This window comes from Salvelinus alpinus, chromosome 18, assembly GCF_045679555.1.
Source record: "Salvelinus alpinus chromosome 18, SLU_Salpinus.1, whole genome shotgun sequence".
Classification (NCBI taxonomy): Eukaryota; Metazoa; Chordata; class Actinopteri; order Salmoniformes; family Salmonidae; genus Salvelinus; species Salvelinus alpinus.
Window position 1 is genome coordinate 27,134,730 of NC_092103.1, and position 21,911 is coordinate 27,156,640.

General features: G+C 44.0%; 2 protein-coding genes across 3 annotated transcripts; one reads left to right on the top strand and one right to left on the bottom strand.

Moving 5' to 3' along the window:
- Window positions 1-6,311: 6,311 nt before the first annotated feature.
- stard4 (StAR related lipid transfer domain containing 4) lies at window positions 6,312-16,229 on the bottom strand. Of its 2 annotated transcripts, XM_071350814.1 has the most exons (6): window positions 16,081-16,224; window positions 15,679-15,790; window positions 15,395-15,444; window positions 14,990-15,116; window positions 14,605-14,719; window positions 6,312-7,556 (listed from the first exon to the last, which is right to left on the bottom strand). In XM_071350814.1, exons 2-6 carry the CDS (start codon window positions 15,781-15,783, stop codon window positions 7,318-7,320), a joined length of 636 nt encoding a protein of 211 aa, XP_071206915.1. In that variant the 5' UTR covers window positions 15,784-15,790; window positions 16,081-16,224; the 3' UTR covers window positions 6,312-7,317. The 2 variants fall into 2 exon arrangements, with proteins under 2 accessions (XP_071206915.1, XP_071206916.1); XM_071350815.1 differs by lacking the exon at window positions 15,679-15,790 and having other exon boundaries at window positions 16,081-16,229.
- A 57-nt stretch (window positions 16,230-16,286) lies between these two features.
- Window positions 16,287-21,748, top strand: LOC139544078 (uncharacterized). The gene is made up of 2 exons (XM_071350813.1): window positions 16,287-16,483; window positions 19,883-21,748. Exon 2 carries the CDS (start codon window positions 19,899-19,901, stop codon window positions 20,742-20,744), a length of 846 nt encoding a protein of 281 aa, XP_071206914.1. The 5' UTR covers window positions 16,287-16,483; window positions 19,883-19,898; the 3' UTR covers window positions 20,745-21,748.
- The last annotated feature ends 163 nt before the right edge of the window (window positions 21,749-21,911 follow it).

Here is a 21,911-nt window from a genome sequence, read left to right on the forward strand (position 1 = left end):
CTCCCTAAAACAATTCTGCGAGCAGGCCTTTCTAATCTACCTGGCCCGGGTATCCTGGAAGGATATTGACCTCATCCCGTCAGTCGAGGATGCCTGGTCGTTCTTGAAAAGTAATTTCCTCACCATCTTAAATAAGTATGCCCCTTTCAAAAAATTTAGAACTAAGAACAGATATAGCCCTTGGTTCACTCCAGACCTGACTGCCCTTGACCAGCACAAAAACATCTTGTGGCGGACTGCAATTGCATCGAATAGTCCCCACGATATGCAGCTGTTCAGGGAAGTCAGGTACCAATACACGCAGTCAGTCAGGAAAGCAAAGGCTAGCTTTTTAACAGAAATTTGCATCCTGTAGCTCTAACTCCAAAAAGTTTTGGGGCACTGTAAAGTCCATGCAGAACAAGAGCACCTCCTCCCAACTGCCCACTGCTCTGAGGCTAGGTAACACGGTCACCACCGATAAATCCATGATAAGCGAAAATGTCAATAAGCATTTCTCTACGGCTGGCCATGCTTTCCTCCTGGCTACCCCAACCCCGGCCAACAACTCCGCCCCCCCCCGCCCCCCGCAGCTTCTTGCCCGAGCCTCCCCAGCTTCTCCTTCTCCTTCACCCAAATCCAGATAGCAGATGTTCTGAAAGAGCTGCAAAACCTGGACCCGTACAAATCAGCTGTGCTAGACAATCTGGACCCTCTCTTTCTAAAACTATCTGCCGCCATTGTTGCAACTCCTATTACCAGTCTGTTCAACCTCTCTTTCGTATTGTACGAGATCCCTAAAGATTGGAAAACTGCCACGGTCATCCCCCTCTTCAAAGGGGGTGACACTCTAGACCCAAACTGTTATAGACCTATATCCATCCTGCCCTGCCTCTCTAAAGTCTTCGAAAGCCAAGTTAATAAACAGATCACTGACAATTTCGAATCCCACCGTACCTTCTCCGCTGTGCAATCCGATTTCCGAGCTCGTCACGGGTGCAAAACAATATCAGAACTGCCATCGATAGAAAACAGTACTGTGCAGCCGTCTTCATCGACCTGGCCAAGGCTTTCGACTCTGTCAATCACTGTATTCTTATCGGCAGACTCAATAGGTCTTGGTTTCTCAAATGACTGCCTCGCCTGATTCACCAACTACTTCTCAGATAGAGTTCAGTGTGTCAATTCAGTGTGCCTGTTGTCCAGACCTCTGGGAGTCTTTATGGTGGTACCACAGGGTTCAATTCTCGGGCCGACTCTTTTCTCTGTATATATCAATGATGTCGCCCTTGCTGCGGGTGATTCCCTGATCCACCTCTACGCAGACAACACCATTCTGTACACATCTGGCCCTTCTTTGGACACTGTGTTAACTAACCTCCAAACAAGCTTCAATGCCATACAACACTCCTTCCGTGGCCTCCAACTGCTCTTAAACGCTAGTTAAACCAAACGCATGCTCTTCAACCATTAGCTGCCCGCACCCGCCCGCCCGACTAGCATCACTACCCTGGACGGTTCTGACCTAGAATATGTGGACAACTACAAATACCTAGGTGTCTGGCTAGACTTTAAACTCTCCTTCCAGACTCATATTAAACATCTCCATGTAATGGCTGTCGCTTTCCTCATCCTCACTTGAGGTGAGGAGAGAAGGATCCTCAGACCAAAACGCAGGCTCAGGGAAATAAGCCATCTTTATTATAAATATTGATGGCACACGAAACGAAACAAAACACTTTCCAAACTACAAAATAAGAAAACGACGTTGACGCAACCTGAACATAAACTTACATAACTAAACATAAACTTACGTACAGGAAAAACAGACGACATCGAAACGAAACAAACAAACGCTACAGTCCCATGTGGTACGAACAGACATACGGACACAGGAGACAATCACCCACAAACAAACAGTGAGAACGCCCTACCTAAATATGACTCTTAATTAGAGGAAAATGCAAACCACCTGCCTCTAATCAAGAGCCATACCAGGTAACCCAAAACCAACATAGAAACAGATAACATAGACTGCCCACCCAAAACACATGCCCTGACCATAAACACATAAAAAACAACATAAAACAGGTCAGGACTGTTACAGTACCCCCCCCTCAAGATGCGCACGCCGGGCGCACAAGCACAAAGTCCAGGGGAGGGTCCGGGTGGGCAGTTGACCACGGTGGTGGTTCCGGCTCAGGACGCTGTCCCCATACCACCATAGTCACTCCCCTCTTCTGTCTACCCCTTCTACTGACCACCCTAACACTACCTTCCCCTAAATAAACAGCTAGCACCGGGACAAGGGGCAGCACCGGGACAAGGGGTAGCACCGGGACAAGGGGCAGCACCAGAACAAGGGGCAGCACCAGGATAAGGACCAGCACCGGAATAAGGGGCAGCACCGGGACAAGGGGCAGCACCGGGACAAGGGGCAGCACCGGGACAAGGGGCAGCACCGGGACAAGGGGCAGCACCGGGACAAGGGGCAGCACCGGGACAAGGGGCAGCACCGGGACAAGGGGCAGCACCGGGACAAGGGGCAGCACCGGGACAAGGGGCAACACCGGGACAAGGGGCAGATCCCGGCTGAAGGACTCTGGCAGGTCCTGTTTGGACGGCTCTGGCAGGTCCATGCAGGCTGACGGCTCTCGACGCTCATGGCAGACTGACGGCTCTCTACGCTCATGGCAGGCTGACGGCTCTCGACGCTCATGGCAGGCTGACGGCTCTCGACGCTCATGGCAGGCTGACGGCTCTCGACGCTCATGGCAGGCTGACGGCTCTCGACGCTCATGGCGCTCTGACGGCTCTGGCTGCTCATGGCTCTCTAACGGCTCTGGCTGCTCATGGCTCACTGACGGCTCTGGCTGCTCATGGCTCACTGACGGCTCTGGCTGCTCATGGCTCTCTGACGGCTCTGGCTGCTCATGGCTCGCTGGCGGCTCTGGCAGATCCTGTCTGATTGGCGGCTCTGGCAGATCCTGTCTGGTTGGCGGCTCTGGCAGATCCTGTCTGGTTGGCGGCTCTGGCAGATCCTGTCTGGTTGGCGGCTCTGGCAGATCCTGTCTGGCGGGCGGCTCTAGCGGCTCCTGTCTGGCTGACGGCTCTAGCGGCTCCTGTCTGGCGGATGGCTCTGTAGGCTCATGGCAGACGGGCGGCTTTGCAGGCTCATGGCAGACGGGCGGCTTTGCAGGCTCCTGGCAGACGGATGGCTCAGATGGCGCTGGGGAGACGGATGGCTCAGATGGCGCTGGGGAGACGGATGGCTCAGATGGCGCTGGGGAGACGGATGGCTCAGATGGCGCTGGGGAGACGGATGGCTCAGATGGCGCTGGGGAGACGGATGGCTCTGGCCGGATACGGCGCACTGTAGACCTGGTGCGTGGTGCCGGAACTGGAGGCACCGGGCTAATGATAAGCACCTTCCTACTAGTGCGTGGAGCAGGGACAGGGCACACTGAACTCTCAAAGCGTACTCTATACCTGGTGCGTGGTACCGGCACTGGTGGCACCTGGCTGAGGGCACGCACCTCAGGACTAGTACGGGGAGAAGTGACAGTGTGTACAGGACTTAGGAGACGCACAGGTGGCTTAGTGCGTGGGGCCGGAACTGGAGGCACTGAACTGGATACACGCACTATAGGGAGAGTGCGTGGAGGAGGAACAGGGCTCTGGAAATGCACTGGTAGCCTAGTGCGTAATGTAGGCACTGTAGGTACTAGGCTGGGGCGGGGAGGTGGCGCCGGAAATACCGGACCGTGCAGGCGTACTGGCTCTCTTGAGCATTGAGCCTGCCCAACCTTACCTGGTTGAATGCTCCCGGTCGCCCACCCAGTACGAGGAGGTGGAATAACCCGCACCGGGCTGTGTAGGCGAACCGGGGAAACCATGCGTAAGGCAGGTGCCATGTATGCCGGCCCGAGGAGACGCACTGGAGACCAGACGCGTTGAGCCGGCCTCATGACACCTGGCTCAATACTCAATCTAGCCCTACCAGTGCGGGGAGGTGGAATAACCCGCACTGGGCTATGACCTCGTACAGGAGACACCGTGCGCTCTACTGCGTAACACGGCGCCTGCCCGTACTCCCGCTCTCCACGGTAAGCCTGGGAAGTGGGCGCAGGTCTCCTACCTGCCCTTGGCCCACTACCCTTTAGCCCCCCCCCAAGAAATTTTTGGGAGTTACTCACGGGCTTTTCGGGCTTCCGTGCAAGACGTGTCCCCTCATAATTCCGGTTTCGAGCTTGATTCTCCGGCTTCCATCCACGTCTCCTAGCTGCCTCCTTAAACCACCGCTCCTGGGCTGTGGCTGCCTCACTCTTCTCACGAGAGCAGCGATATTCTCCAGTTTGCGCCCAGGGTCCTCTACCAGACAGGATCTCCTCCCAAGTCCAGAAATTCTTGTTGCTCCGTCGAGCATTCCCATACCGCTTGGTCACATTTTGTTGGTGGGTGATTCTGTAACGGCTGTCGCTCTCCTCATCCTCGGATGAGGTGAGGAGAGAAGGATCCTCAGACCAAAACGCAGGCTCAGGGAAATAAGCCATCTTTATTATAAATATTGATGGCACACGAAACGAAACAAAACACTTTCCAAACTACAAAATAAGAAAACGACGTTGACGCAACCTGAACATAAACTTACATAACTAAACATAAACTTACGTACAGGAAAAACAGACGACATCGAAACGAAACAAACAAACGCTACAGTCCCATGTGGTACGAACAGACATACGGACACAGGAGACAATCACCCACAAACAAACAGTGAGAACGCCCTACCTAAATATGACTCTTAATTAGAGGAAAATGCAAACCACCTGCCTCTAATCAAGAGCCATACCAGGTAACCCAAAACCAACATAGAAACAGATAACATAGACTGCCCACCCAAAACACATGCCCTGACCATAAACACATAAAAAACAACATAAAACAGGTCAGGACTGTTACACTCCAATCCAAAATCAAATCTAGAATCGGCTTTCTACTTCGCAACAAAGCCTCCTTCACTCACGCCGCAAAACATACCCTAGTAAATCTGACTATCCTACCAATCCTCGACTTCGGCGATGTCGTTTACAAAATAGCTTCCAATACTCTACTCAGCAAACTGGATGCAGTCTATCACAGTGCCATCCGTTTTGTTACCAAAGCCCCTTATACCACCCACCACTACGACCTGTATGCTCTAGTCGGCTGGCCCTCGCTACATATTCGTCACCAGACCCACTGGCTCCAGGTCATCTATAAGTCTATGCTAGGTAAAGCTCCGCCTTATCTCAGCTCACTGGCCACCCAGACAGCTGATGAAACTGTGTCTGTAATAAAGCCCTTTTGTGGGGAAAAACTCATTCTGATTCCCCAGTGGGTGAGCCTGGCTCCCAAGTGGGTGGGCCTATGCTCTCCCAGGCCCACCCATGGCCCATCAAATCAAATCAAATCCAAGTTTATTTGTCACGTGCCCCGAATACAACAGGTGTACAGGCCCAGACCTTACAACAGGTGTAGACCTTACAGTGAAATGCTTACTTACAGGCTCTAACCAAAAGTGCAAAAAAGGTATTAGGTGAACAATAGGTAAGTAAAGAAATAAAACAACAGTAAAACATCCATAGATTAGGGCCTAATGAATTTATTTCAATTGACTAATTTCCTTATATGAACTGTAACTCAGTAAAATCTTTGAAATTGTTGTATGTTGCTTTTATATTTTTGTTCAGAATAGAATTGTTAAGTAGTCTTCTCATGTTCATTTAGTCCTAAGGCAAGGAACAATAGGGAGAAGTGTAAAGGATCAAAAAAGGTACGTGTGGCATCCAATTTCTTCCTTCTGTTACATTACAGAACAATAATTTAAGGAAGGCAAGAAGGGATACAAATAAAAATACACATGAAATTTAAAAGAATGCATCAATCTACAGTGTACATAATATGCTGTACTTGATATTGAGCTGGTTATCCATCAGATGTGAAAATAATTCAAAAAGGTTTTGCAAACTCTTTTACATGAGGCTTTTAGTGTACAGTACCATGCTTTCCTACTCCTATTGTTGTAGTTCTTTTTATCATGGATTTTGTCTGGCAGTGACATTTGTTATTGCCTCACCGAGGACTATTTGGGACGAATGTCAAATCAGTGTCTGATATTTACTATTATAGTCCAAAGAGTTACAGTTAATCATTATTATAAAAACGTAAACAGATAGATGCACGTCTGGCTGGAAACTGTTATCGGTAGCTATCGTTGAAGACATTTGATGGACATCACCAATTTATATTAGCACCATATCTCGGGTTCAAGGTAAGACCAAGATGCAGACTGTAGAAGTAACAATGTTTATTGTAGCAAAAGGGGCAGGCAAAGACAGGTCAAGGCAGGCAGGGGTCGAAAATCCAGGGTAAGGCAAAGGTACAGGACGGAAGGCAGGCTCAGGGTCAGGCAGAGAGGTCAGGCGGGCAGGTACAGGGTCAGGACAGGCAAAGGTCAAAAACCAGGAGGACGAGGAAAGAGAGGCTGGGAAACGATAGGCGCTGCCAGGAAAAACGCTGGTAAGCTTGAACTAACAAGACCAACTGGCAACAAACAGACAGAGAACACAGGTATACATACACAGGGGATAATAGGGAAGCTGGGTGACACCTGGAGGGGGGTGGAGACAAGCACAAGGACAGGTAAAACAGATCAGGGCGTGACACACCAGTCAAATTCCAATGTATAGTCCTGCAAACACTTTCACTTGTAACTTCCAACTGAAAGCAACATTGCATTGATTGTATTGGCTGTCTGTCTACCTATATTTTTTATCTATCTACCCCCAACGATTTAATTTGTTGGGTACGTTCGATGTTTGTCCGAAATCAGCAAAAAAGATCAACAAAAAAGGCAAACATCGACTTTGATCAAGTGCTTCAGTGTTTGTGTACTACCTTAATCTCGTAGCAATTTTCAGTATTATATAATGATTTAAAGAGCAGACAAATAACAAGTCACAACTCCAAAGTCCAGTGAGCAGCAGACCAGGTCAGACCACGTCCTTTAACTCCTACCCTGTTTCAACCTAAACTGGATCCTGCCCTGAGTTGGTGTGAATTGGAGTTGGATCTCTATAGCCCTCTATGAGGGTGGAGTGTAGACTGACTGATCAATCGACTGGTGTATTGAAAAGGAGAGCTATTAGGATGTACTGGTTTAGCCTAGTCGCCAGATTTGAACGTGTTTTAGCCAACCCCTCTTACTTCCCTTGCCATCCCATACATTCAGTATAACAACAAATACGACAGAGTTGGCTAAAGCATAAACCAATCTGGCAACCGGGCTAGTACTGGTTAGGCCTTCTTCAGAGCCCTGCGCAGGTCAGTGTAGAAGTTGATGAGGGTGCTGGCCATGGCTGTGTCCACGGCAGACTGGGGGATCATACCCCGGAGGTCTGTCTGAATGTACCCTGTCAGGAGGCTCTGGGCTGCGGTGGTGGTGCTGTCTGGGGTGGGCACACAGAACCAGCCACATGGGTGGTTGAAGCCCCGAACATAACTCTGGTGCTGCTCCTCATGCTCCACACTGATACCTGGTGGAGACAGAAGTGGTCAGACAACTTCCTGGAGTGGCATTCCGGGTCTCGCTAAAATAAGTTGACCCTGCATATAGACCTTGTGGAAAGGAAAGATAAAAAATGTACTCCCTAAAGTTTAGAACAATTTCAATGTTTCAGTTAAACACAACTTTTGGAAATTGAACAGAAAGAGAAACACCTACACAGACACAGAGCTATTACACACCTACACAGAGCTATTACACACAGACACAGAGCTATTACACACCTACACAGAGCTATTACACAGACACAGAGCTATTACACACCTACACAGAGCTATTACACAGACACATAACTATTACACAGACACAGAGCTATTACACACCTACACAGAGTTATTACACAGACACAGAGTTATTACACAGATACATAACTATTACACAGACACAGAGCTATTACACACAGACACAGAGCTATTACACACCTACACAAAGCTATTACACAGACACATAAATATTACACAGACACAGAGCTATTACACACCTACACAGAGCTATTACACAGACACAGAGCTATTACACAGACACAGAGTTATTACACAGACTCAGAACTATTACACACAGACACAGAGCTATTACACACAGACACAGAGCTATTACACAGACACAGAGCTATTACACAAACGTAGAACTATTACACAGACTCAGAGCTATTACACAGATGCAGAACTATTACACAGACACAGAGCTATTACACAGACACGGTGCTATTACACAGACATAGAGCTATTACACAGATGCAGAACTATTACACAGACACAGAGCTATTACACAGACACAGAGCTATTACACAGACACAGAACTATTACACAGACACAGAGCTATTACACAGACACAGAGCTATTACACACCTACACAGAGCTATTACACAGACACAGAGCTATTACACAGACACAGAGCTATTACACAGACACAGAGCTATTACACAGACACAGAGTTATTACACAGACACAGAGTTATTACACAGACTCAGAACTATTACACAGACACAGAGCTATTACACACCTACACAGAGCTATTACACAGACACATAACTATTACACAGACACAGAGCTATTACACACCTACACAGAGCTATTACACAGACACAGAGCTATTACACAGACACAGAGTTATTACACAGACTCATAACTATTACACAGACACAGAGCTATTACACAGACACAGAGTTATTACACACTCAGAACTATTAGACAGACACAGAGCTTTACATATACACAGAGCTATTACACAAACGTAGAACTATTACACAGACACAGAGCTATTACACAGATGCAGAAATATTACACAGACACAGAGCTATTACACAGACACGGAGCTATTACACAGACACAGAACTATTACACAGACACAGAGCTATTACACAGACACGGAGCTATTACACAGACACAGAACTATTACACAGACACAGAGCTATTACACAGACACATAACTATTACACAGACACAGAGCTATTACACACCTACACAGAGCTATTACACAGACACAGAGTTATTACACAGACACAGAGTTATTACACAGCTACATAACTATTACACAGACACAGAGCTATTACACACAGACACATAAATATTACACAGACACAGAGCTATTACACACCTACACAGAGCTATTACACAGACACAGAGCTATTACACAGACACAGAGCTATTACACAGACACAGAGCTATTACACAGACACAGAGTTATTACACAGACTCAGAACTATTACACACAAACACAGAGCTATTACACACAGACACAGAGCTATTACACACCTACACAGAGTTATTACACAGATACATAACTATTACACAGACACAGAGCTATTACACACCTACACAGAGTTATTACACAGATACATAACTATTACACAGACACAGAGCTATTACACACCAACACAGAGCTATTACACAGACACATAACTATTACACAGACACAGAGCTATTACACACCTACACAGAACTATTACACAGACACAGAGCTATTACACAGACACATAGTTATTACACAGACACAGAGTTATTACACAGACTCAGAACTATTACACAGACACAGAGCTATTACACACCTAAACAGAACTATTACACAGACACATAACTATTACACAGACACAGAGCTATTACACACCTACACAGAGCTATTACACAGACACATAACTATTACACCTACACAGAGCTATTACACAGACACAGAGCTATTACACAGACACAGAGTTATTACACAGACTCAGAACTATTACACAGACACAGAGCTATTACACAGATGCAGAACTATTACACAAACGCAGAACTATTACACAGACACAGAGCTATTACACACCTACACAGAGTTATTACACAGACTCAGAACTATTACACAGACACAGAGCTATTACATATACACAGAGCTATTACACAAACGTAGAACTATTACACAGACACATAACTATTACACAGACACAGAGCTATTACACAGATGCAGAACTATTACACAGACACAGAGCTATTACACAGACACGGAGCTATTACACAGACACAGAGCTATTACACAGATGCAGAACTATTACACAGACACAGAGCTATTACACAGACACAGAGCTATTACACAGACACAGAACTATTACACAGACACAGAGCTATTACACAGACACATAACTTTTACACAGACACGGAGCTATTACACAGACACAGAACTATTACACAGACACAGAGCTATTACACAGACACATAACTATTACACAGACACGAGCTATTACACAGACACAGAGCTATTACACAGACACATAACTATTACACAGACACAGAACTATTACACCTACACAGAGCTATTACACAGACACATAACTATTACACAGACACAGAGCTATTACACACCTACACAGAGCTATTACACAGACACAGAGCTATTACACAGACACAGAGTTATTACACAGACACAGAGTTATTACACAGACTCAGAACTATTACACAGACAGAGAGCTATTACACACCTACACAGAGCTATTACACAGACACATAACTATTACACAGACACAGAGCTATTACACACCTACACAGAGCTATTACACAGACACATAACTATTACACAGACACAGAGCTATTACACACCTACACAGAGCTATTACACAGACACAGAGCTATTACACAGACACAGAGTTATTACACAGACTCAGAACTATTACACAGACACAGAGTTATTACACAGACTCATAACTATTACACAGACACAGAGCTATTACACAGACACAGAGTTATTACACACTCAGAACTATTAGACAGACACAGAGCTTTACATATACACAGAGCTATTACACAAACGTAGAACTATTACACAGACACAGAGCTATTACACAGATGCAGAAATATTACACAGACACAGAGCTATTACACAGACACGGAGCTATTACACAGACACAGAACTATTACACAGACACAGAGCTATTACACAGACACGGAGCTATTACACAGACACAGAACTATTACACAGACACAGAGCTATTACACAGACACATAACTATTACACAGACACAGAGCTATTACACACCTACACAGAGCTATTACACAGACACAGAGTTATTACACAGACACAGAGTTATTACACAGCTACATAACTATTACACAGACACAGAGCTATTACACACAGACACATAAATATTACACAGACACAGGGCTATTACACACCTACACAGAGCTATTACACAGACACAGAGCTATTACACAGACACAGAGCTATTACACAGACACAGAGCTATTACACAGACACAGAGTTATTACACAGACTCAGAACTATTACACACAAACACAGAGCTATTACACACAGACACAGAGCTATTACACAGACACAGAGCTATTACACACAGACACAGAGCTATTACACACCTACACAGAGTTATTACACAGATACATAACTATTACACAGACACAGAGCTATTACACACCTACACAGAGTTATTACACAGATACATAACTATTACACAGACACAGAGCTATTACACACCAACACAGAGCTATTACACAGACACATAACTATTACACAGACACAGAGCTATTACACACCTACACAGAACTATTACACAGACACAGAGCTATTACACAGACACAGAGTTATTACACAGACACAGAGTTATTACACAGACTCAGAACTATTACACAGACACAGAGCTATTACACACCTAAACAGAACTATTACACAGACACATAACTATTACACAGACACAGAGCTATTACACACCTACACAGAGCTATTACACAGACACATAACTATTACACCTACACAGAGCTATTACACAGACACAGAGCTATTACACAGACACAGAGTTATTACACAGACTCAGAACTATTACACAGACACAGAGCTATTACACAGATGCAGAACTATTAAACAAACGCAGAACTATTACACAGACACAGAGCTATTACACACCTACACAGAGTTATTACACAGACTCAGAACTATTACACAGACACAGAGCTATTACATATACACAGAGCTATTACACAAACGTAGAACTATTACACAGACACATAACTATTACACAGACACAGAGCTATTACACAGATGCAGAACTATTACACAGACACAGAGCTATTACACAGACACGGAGCTATTACACAGACACAGAGCTATTACACAGATGCAGAACTATTACACAGACACAGAGCTATTACACAGACACAGAGCTATTACACAGACACAGAACTATTACACAGACACAGAGCTATTACACAGACACATAACTTTTACACAGACACGGAGCTATTACACAGACACAGAACTATTACACAGACACAGAGCTATTACACAGACACATAACTATTACACAGACACGAGCTATTACACAGACACAGAGCTATTACACAGACACATAACTATTACACAGACACAGAACTATTACACCTACACAGAGCTATTACACAGACACATAACTATTACACAGACACAGAGCTATTACACACCTACACAGAGCTATTACACAGACACAGAGCTATTACACAGACACAGAGTTATTACACAGACACAGAGTTATTACACAGACTCAGAACTATTACACAGACAGAGAGCTATTACACACCTACACAGAGCTATTACACAGACACATAACTATTACACAGACACAGAGCTATTACACACCTACACAGAGCTATTACACAGACACATAACTATTACACAGACACAGAGCTATTACACACCTACACAGAGCTATTACACAGACACAGAGCTATTACACAGACACAGAGTTATTACACAGACTCAGAACTATTACACAGACACAGAGCTATTACACAGATGCAGAACTATTACACAAACGCAGAACTATTACACAGACACAGAGCTATTACACAGACACAGAGTTATTACACAGACTCAGAACTATTACACAGACACAGAGCTATTACACACCTAAACAGAACTATTACACAGACACATAACTATTACACAGACACAGAGCTATTACACACCTACACAGAGCTATTACACAGACACATAACTATTACACCTACACAGAGCTATTACACAGACACAGAGCTATTACACAGACACAGAGTTATTACACAGACTCAGAACTATTACACAGACACAGAGCTATTACACAGATGCAGAACTATTACACAAACGCAGAACTATTACACAGACACAGAGCTATTACACACCTACACAGAGTTATAACACAGACTCAGAACTATTACACAGACACATAACTATTACACAGACACAGAGCTATTACACAGATGCAGAACTATTACACAGACACAGAGCTATTACACAGACACAGAGCTATTACACAGACACAGAGCTATTACACAGATGCAGAACTATTACACAGACACAGAGCTATTACACAGACACAGAGCTATTACACAGACACAGAACTATTACACAGACACAGAGCTATTACACAGACACATAACTTTTACACAGACACGGCGCTATTACACAGACACAGAACTATTACACAGACACAGAGCTATTACACAGACACATAACTATTACACAGACACGAGCTATTACACAGACACAGAGCTATTACACAGACACATAACTATTACACAGACACAGAACTATTACACCTACACAGAGCTATTACACAGACACATAACTATTACACAGACACAGAGCTATTACACACCTACACAGAGCTATTACACAGACACAGAGCTATTACACAGACACAGAGTTATTACACAGACACAGAGTTATTACACAGACTCAGAACTATTACACAGACAGAGAGCTATTACACACCTACACAGAGCTATTACACAGACACATAACTATTACACAGACACAGAGCTATTACACACCTACACAGAGCTATTACACAGACACATAACTATTACACAGACACAGAGCTATTATACACCTACACAGAGCTATTACACAGACACAGAGCTATTACACAGACACAGAGTTATTACACAGACTCAGAACTATTACACAGACACAGAGCTATTACACAGATGCAGAACTATTACACAAACGCAGAACTATTACACAGACACAGAGCTATTACACAGACACAGAGTTATTACACAGACTCAGAACTATTACACAGACACAGAGCTATTACATATACACAGTGTTATTACACAAACGTAGAACTACTACACAGACACAGAGCTATTACACAGATGCAGAACTATTACACAGACACAGAGCTATTACACAGACACGGAGCTATTACACAGACACAGAACTATTACACAGACACATAACTATTACACAGACACGAGCTATTACACAGACACAGAGCTATTACACAGACACATAACTATTACACAGACATAGAACTATTACACAGACACAGAGCTATTACACAGACACATAACTATTACACAGACACGGGCTATTACACAGACACAGAGCTATTACACAGAAAACATTTCCTGGATCACAGTCTTTAAATATCAAACCTGTGAGGCTGTTTGGGATTCAGCATTTTAGTTAGATACTAATACTATAGTTAGAAGAAAGTAGTGAACACCAGACTCCTTACACATAACACTTTTGTATTCATTATGCTACCTTCCCTTGTGGTTCCATAACTGCACATTGCTACTCACCGCAGGACAATAGTCCATCCTGGTAGTCTGTGGTGTAGGAGAAATCAATAAACTCTCTGGGAGCTATGATGTTCCACAGCTGGCCTGCAGTAGTGTACCTCATCACACAACAGCCCTGCAGACAGACAGAGATAAACATTGATTCATTTGGGATAACATGCTAACTGTGACAAAGCCCTCTTATATCACCTAATAAGAAGATGGAAAATCATTATTCTGACAAATTGAGTAATATTTAGGGCAGTGGGTCTACTTAAGTGTGGTAAAATAAGAATTACACAAACAAAAAACTGTGTGCAGTCTACATGTATCTTCATGAGAGAAATAAGATACTTTTGCCATTTGATCAAGTTATCAAAGAAAACTTAAGGGATGATGGGTTTACCTGATCAAGGGTCTCTATTATGTCCATTGCTGTCATCAAACTATCCCAGTCTAATCGATAAGGCCCAGGGCGTATGTAATCCACTATTCTATTGGGGTTATCGTCGACCTTACCCTGGGCTTTATACCTGCAAGATAAAACCATCACACATCAGATCAGACAAATAAACCTTCCCACTGGGTACACACTGGTTGAATCAACGTTGTTTCCACGTCATTTCAATTAAATTATGTTGAACCAACATGGAATAGACGTTTAATATATGTATGTGGCCAGTGGGTTCCTTTTTCTTTTCCATCAATAAAAGGGAATGCATTAACTGCAATATGGCTAAAACACAGAATATAGGCATGATATTTGTGATTTCATGCCCAGGGTCATTGCTGAAAGAAGGCCCATACTTACAGATAGCCATGAAACTCCTCTGATGACTTTCTCCATACCGTGACATCTTTCTACAATGTAAGATTACAAAAAACATCAAGATAGTGGAAACCCCATAGAAGCAGAAGAAACAGTCTGGTGCCAGCGCAGTTTTGCACAAACAAAATGAGCTTAGGAGGAATTGAAAGTGTAAGTGGTTGAAGATAGCATTTGGTGTGTGGTATACATCGTTTCCAATCAATTAACTTTTGAGCCTACAGTATAGGAGGTGATTAAATAGACTGTGAAAATACTGTATCACCCACCGATTTCTTGGCTACCCTCCACTCATTCTCATCCAGGCTATGGTAAGACATGAGAGTGTTCTGCAGTCTGGCTGTCAAAGCACTGGGTTCCTGCAAGCTTCCCATTTTGATCCTATTCAAAACAACTTCAAACATCAATCCGCATTGTATATTATGAAACATAGGCCTATAGCAATTATGAGCAAATCTATATTCATGGCTTATTTAGCACAGCTCAATTACCAGAATATTGTACTCTTTTTAAAGCTGATATGCTCAATTCAAAAGAGAAAACAGCGGCACAGTTTGCCCGACCTTAAAAAGCCAGTTCCTTTTGGTGAAATCTGACACCCCAATACCGCACAGTTAAATCAGACAATTATCGCTCAGCTCACATAAGGTATTTCACCGAATAGTCCTTACCTTTGAATGGTGTTGCAATTTACGATAGTGGTTCAGTTTTCATGTATTTATAGTAGACACATCTGCAAACGGTGAGCGAAAATTTTGTCCCTGTATGTGAGGGCTCCTCTATCACCCAATCAGAAGTGTAGTCGTTTCCTGTGTTTGGTATGTTCCGTGTTCCTATTGGTCAGATGCTTTACTGTATATCGGACCATCGAGTGGGAGCAGTAGGCGAGTGTGGAGAGTTTATATGAACCTGCATGAATAGGTGCGCTCCTTTTGAAAGCTAATGTGTTAAACGGCACAGGTGGAACCAGGGATCTGTATAAACCCTGGATTGCTGATGCTATGTATTGGCCAATGGTCCATGCTATCTGTGGGACATCCCTACCCAATGAAGTTGGAATTGAAAATGGTTAAGGTAAGGGTTAAGGTTAGGATTAAGGTCAGGGTTAGGTAAGGTTTATGGTCATGGTTAGGGTAAGGGTAAGGGTTAAGGTTTAGGGTTTAGTCGCAAGGATTCTGGATTGCACCAAGGAGAGGATTTGCCAAACATTCTTTTTTTTGTATTTTTTTTTTGTATTATTAACCCATGCACCACCACCCCTCTTCGGAGGACACATATCTTGTTTGTTTTTTACAGCTTTTCTGCTACATATACATATATTTTATATATACATATACATTTTACATATACATTTTACATACACATTTTGCATACACATCTTACATTCATGGTACTTTTATATAAAGCAATCATATAACAATAATACATAACATAAACTCTTTAATCTCACCCCTCACTACTCTCAGCCCCTCCCACCTATCACCATAGACCACCCTCGTTTGTTTTCCATGTGCCATATATTTTTAAATTGTGCTGTTATATTTTTAACCTTTCTAGTCGTATAGTATCCACAGATTGAGAGCTAAAGATGAAAACCTTTCCTACGAGTATAATTATATTATTTATTGACTGACTATGGCTTTCCAAATCGCCCAACACTGCTATTTGTAAGGTACATTTTAAATTAATGTTGTGATTTTTTTTTACCATTCCTGAACCTGTAACCAGAAAAAAACTACACAGGGGCAATGCCAGAATAAATGATCTAGTGATTCTGTCTCTTCGCAGAAAAATCTACAGAGCTGAGATTGTTGTATGCCCCATATATACAGTGGGGCAAAAAAGTATTTAGTCAGCCACCAATTGTGCAAGTTCTCCCACTTAAAAAGATGAGAGAGGCCTGTCATTTTCATCATAGGTACACTTCAACTATGACAGAGAAAATGAGAGAAAAAAAATCCAGAAAATCACATTGTAGGATTTTTAATGAAATGATTTGCAAATATGGTGGAAAATAAGTATTTGGTCAATAATAAAAGTTTATCTCAATACTTTGTTATAAACCCTTTGTTGGCAATGACAGAGGTCAAACGTTTTCTGTAAGTCTTCACAAGGTATCCACACACTGTTGCTGGTATTTTGGCCCATTCCTCCATGCAGATCTCCTCTAGAGCAGTGATGTTTTGGGGCTGTTGCTGGACAACACGGACAGCTGTCAACATTTCTGTCCTCAAATAAAACTGCTATATATTTCTATTTATGCCAATTCCTTTCAGCCAATTTGTATCGTTAATATATGGAAGGCAAATAAGTTCCCTACCTTCTCCCTTTTTCACTTGCCTCCTCCATTATTGTGTTCATGCTGCAATCAGTTGGTTATAATTTTTTTATTGAGCAAACGTTCCCATATATTTTCGATAGCTGCACATGTGACATAACTTCACCGTTTGTATTCATAATATCATTAATAAATATAATACAATAAAAATAAATCCATAAAGAATGTTTTTTTATTAATCAGTATATTTGAGTTTAACCATAACATTTGTTGTAATATTTGTTCTATCATTTCTGGAGGATAAAACTGAAATTGTAAGCAGCTTTATATGGCTTGTTGAAGAAAGGAAGATACTGTCAACAAAATTAAATTTTCAATTAGTTGGAAATGAGAAGTTGTAATCTGTATAAAGGCAAAAAGGCCATTTTTGAACAATGGATGACCCTTTCTTAATAATCTACTGGAGAACCATTTTGGGTTTAAATATAATGTCACGCCCTGATCGTAGATTGCTTTGTATGTTTCTATTTTTGGTTTGGTCAGGGTGTGATGTGGGTGGGTATTCTATGTTGTAGGTCTAGGTTTTCTGTTTCTGTGTGTTTGGCCTGGTGTGGTTCCCAATCAGAGGCAGCTGTCTATCGTTGTCTCTGATTGGGAGCCATACTTAGGTAGCCTGTTTTCCCACTTTTGTTTGTGGGTGGTTGTTTTCTGTTTAGTGTATGTCACCTTGCAGAACTGTTTCGTTTTCGTTTTTTCCTCGTTGTTATTTTGTGTAGTGTTCAGTTTTGATTAAGTTATTATCATGAACACTTACCACGCTGCATTTTGGTCCTCTTCTCCTTCTCCAGACGACAGTCTTTACATATAATTTATGTATGAGTGATGCTTTTAGTGAGAGGTTTAAAGCTTTAATATTTAATAATTTTATCCCCACAAACTCATATTCATAATATAAATAGGCACATTTAATTTTGTCTGGCTTAGCATTCCAAATAAAACAAATAATTTTTTGCTCATATGATTTAAAAAACGAGTCCTCTGGAGTAGGCGGGCCATTAGTAAGTAAGTAAACTGTTATACGATCAAAGAGTTAATCAATGTGATTTCTCCATAAATAGACATGTATTTACCTCTCCATGGTTGCAGAATCTTATCTATTTTTGCAAACTTTCTATTGAAATTGATTGTGGTAACTTCATTTATATGATTTGAGATCTGAATACCAAGTTGTCTACTTCACAATTCGCCCATTTTATTGGTAAACTACAAGGTAGTGTAAACACTGTGTCTTTTAACAATCCAATACGTAATATGTCATAATTAATATGTCATTATTAGGTTTTAGTCCAGAGAGGCTAGAAAAGTGATCAAGATCTTCAATGAGACTGTGCAGGGATCCAGAGTCATTGGCACTTTTGTTTTTATCCCCTGGATTTCTAACCCCTTGATGCTCCTGTTGGATCTAATTTTAATAGCTAGCATTTCAATGGCCATAATAAACAGATATAGAGACAATGGACAGCCTTGTTTAACTCCTCTTAAAAGCTCAATACTTTCTGAAAAGTAACCATCATTTACAATATTACATCTGAGGTTGCTGTACATAACTTTAAGCAATTGTATAAGAGATTCACCGAAATTAAAGTAATCCAAGCATTTAAATATAAATTCTAGTCATACTTTATCAAACACCTTCTCAAAATCTGCTATGTGTAACGGATTTCCTCTTCGTCTGAGGAGGAGTAGCAAGGATCGGACGAATGTGCAGCGTGGTAAGTGTCCATAATGAGATAGTTAATAAATCAACAGAACACTGAACAAAATAACAAAAGTACAAACTGTCACGCCCTGACCTGAGTATTCTTTGTTTTCTTTAAATATTTTGGTTAGGTCAGGGTGTGACGAGGGTGGTTTGTGTGTTTTTGTCTAGTCTAGGGTGTTTGTACTGTCTAGAGTTTTTTTGTAGACTTATGGGGTTGTGTTCATTCTAGGTGTTTATGTAAGTCTATGGTTGCCTAGATTGGTTCTCAATTAGAGGCAGGTGTTTATCGTTGTCTCTGATTGGGAACCATATTTAGGCAGCCATGTTCTTTGGGTATTTTGTGGGTGATTGTTTCCTGTGTCAGTGTTTGTGCCACACGGGACTGTTTCGGTTTGTTCACGTTTATTGTTTTTGTATTTGTGTTCATGTTCAGTTTTCCCTATTAAAACATGGACACCTACCACGCTGCGTATTGGTCCGATCCTTGCTACACCTCTTCAGAGGAAGAAGAGGACGACAGCCGTGACAGAATCACCCACCAACCAAGGACCAAGCAGCGTGGTATCGGGCAGCAGCGATCGCAGGACTCCTGGACCTGGGAGGAGATTCTGGATGGGAAAGGACCCTGGTCACAGGCTGGGGAATATCGCCGTCCCAAAGCAGAGCTGGAGGCAGCGAAAGCTGAGCGGCGGCGATATGAGGAGGCAGCACGGCAGCGCGACAGGTACGAGAGGCAGCCCCAAAAAATGTTTTTGGGGGGGCACACGGGGAGTGTGGCTAAGCCAGGTAGCAGACCTGAGCTCACTCCTCGTGCTTATTATAAGCAGTGCGTTACTGGTCAGGCACCGTGTTATGCGGTTAAGCGCACGGTGTCGCCAGTACGTGCCCATAGTCTGGTGCGCTATAGGGCAGCCCCCCGAAAGTGTCATGCGAGTGTGGGCATCCAGCCAGGGCGTATTGTGCCTGCTCAGCGTGTCTGGTCTCCGGTACGCCGTTTCGGTCCAGGTTATCCTGCGCCGGCTCTGCGTGCTGTGTCTCCGGGGCGCTGGGAGGGTGCAGTGCGTTCTATGCCTGCGCTCCGCTCGAGCCGGGCAAATGTGGGAGTGGAGCCTAAGGGAGAGGTGCGTGTAGTAGGCACTAGATCTCCAGTGCTCACCCACAGCCCGGTTCAACCTGTGCCTGCACTCTGGAGAGTCCGGGCTAGAGTAGTATTCCAGCCTGGGGGAGTGGTGCCAAGGCTGCGCACCAGAGCTCCAGTGCTCCCCCACAGCCCGGTCCTTCAGCTGACCTCCTAACACCAAGCCTCCTGTAGGTCTCCCCAGCCTGGTGGGTCCTGTGGCAGTCCCACGCACCAGGCTGTCTCTCCGTCTCCTCCCTACAGGTGTGCCCATCTGCCCAGCGCCGCCTGCACTGCCCGTCTGCCCAGCGCCATCTGAGCTGTCCGTCTGCCAAGCGCCGCCTGCGTTGCCCGTCTGCCCAGCGCCGTCTGAGCCGCCCGTCTGTCCTGAGCCGTCAGAGCCATCCGTCAGTCAGGAGCCGCTAGAGCCGTCCGTCAGTCAGGAGCCGCTAGAGCCGTCCGTCAGTCAGGAGCTGCCAGAGCCGCCCGCCAGTCAGGAGCTGCCAGAGCCGCCCGCCAGTCAGGAGCTGCCCCTCAGTCAGGAGCCGCCCCTCAGTCCGAAGCCGCCCCTCAGTCCGGAGCTGCCCCTCAGTCCAGTGGGGCCTTTAATTAGGATCTTAGACCCTAGGTCGGAGGCGAGGGTCGTCCCTCTGAAGAGGCCCTTGAAGAGGGCAATGACTATGGTAGAGTGGGGTCTACGTCCCGCACCCGAGCCGCCGCCATGAATGAGGCCCACCCGGACCCTCCCCTTTAGATTAGGTTTTTGCGGCCGGAGTCCGCACCTTTGTGGGGGGGTACTGTCACGCCCTGACCTGAGTATTCTTTGTTTTCTTTAAATATTTTGGTTAGGTCAGGGTGTGACGAGGGTGGTTTGTGTGTTTTTGTCTCGTCTAGGGTGTTTGTACTGTCTAGGGGTATTTTGTAGATTTCTGGGGTTGTGTTCATTCTAGGTGTTTATGTAAGTCTATGGTTGCCTAGATTGGTTCTCAATTAGAGGCAGGTGTTTATCGTTGTCTCTGATTGGGAACCATATTTAGGCAGCCATGTTCTTTGGGTATTTTGTGGGTGATTGTTTCCTGTGTCAGTGTTTGTGCCACACGGGACTGTTTCGGTTTGTTCACGTTTATTGTTTTTGTATTTGTGTTCATGTTCAGTTTTCCCTATTAAAACATGGACACCTACCACGCTGCGTATTGGTCCGATCCTTGCTACACCTCTTCAGAGGAAGAAGAGGACGACAGCCGTGACACAAACAAACAACCGAAACCGTCCCGTATGGTGCAAACACTGAAACGGAAAATAACCACCCACAACACACAATGGAAAACAGGCTACCTAAATATGG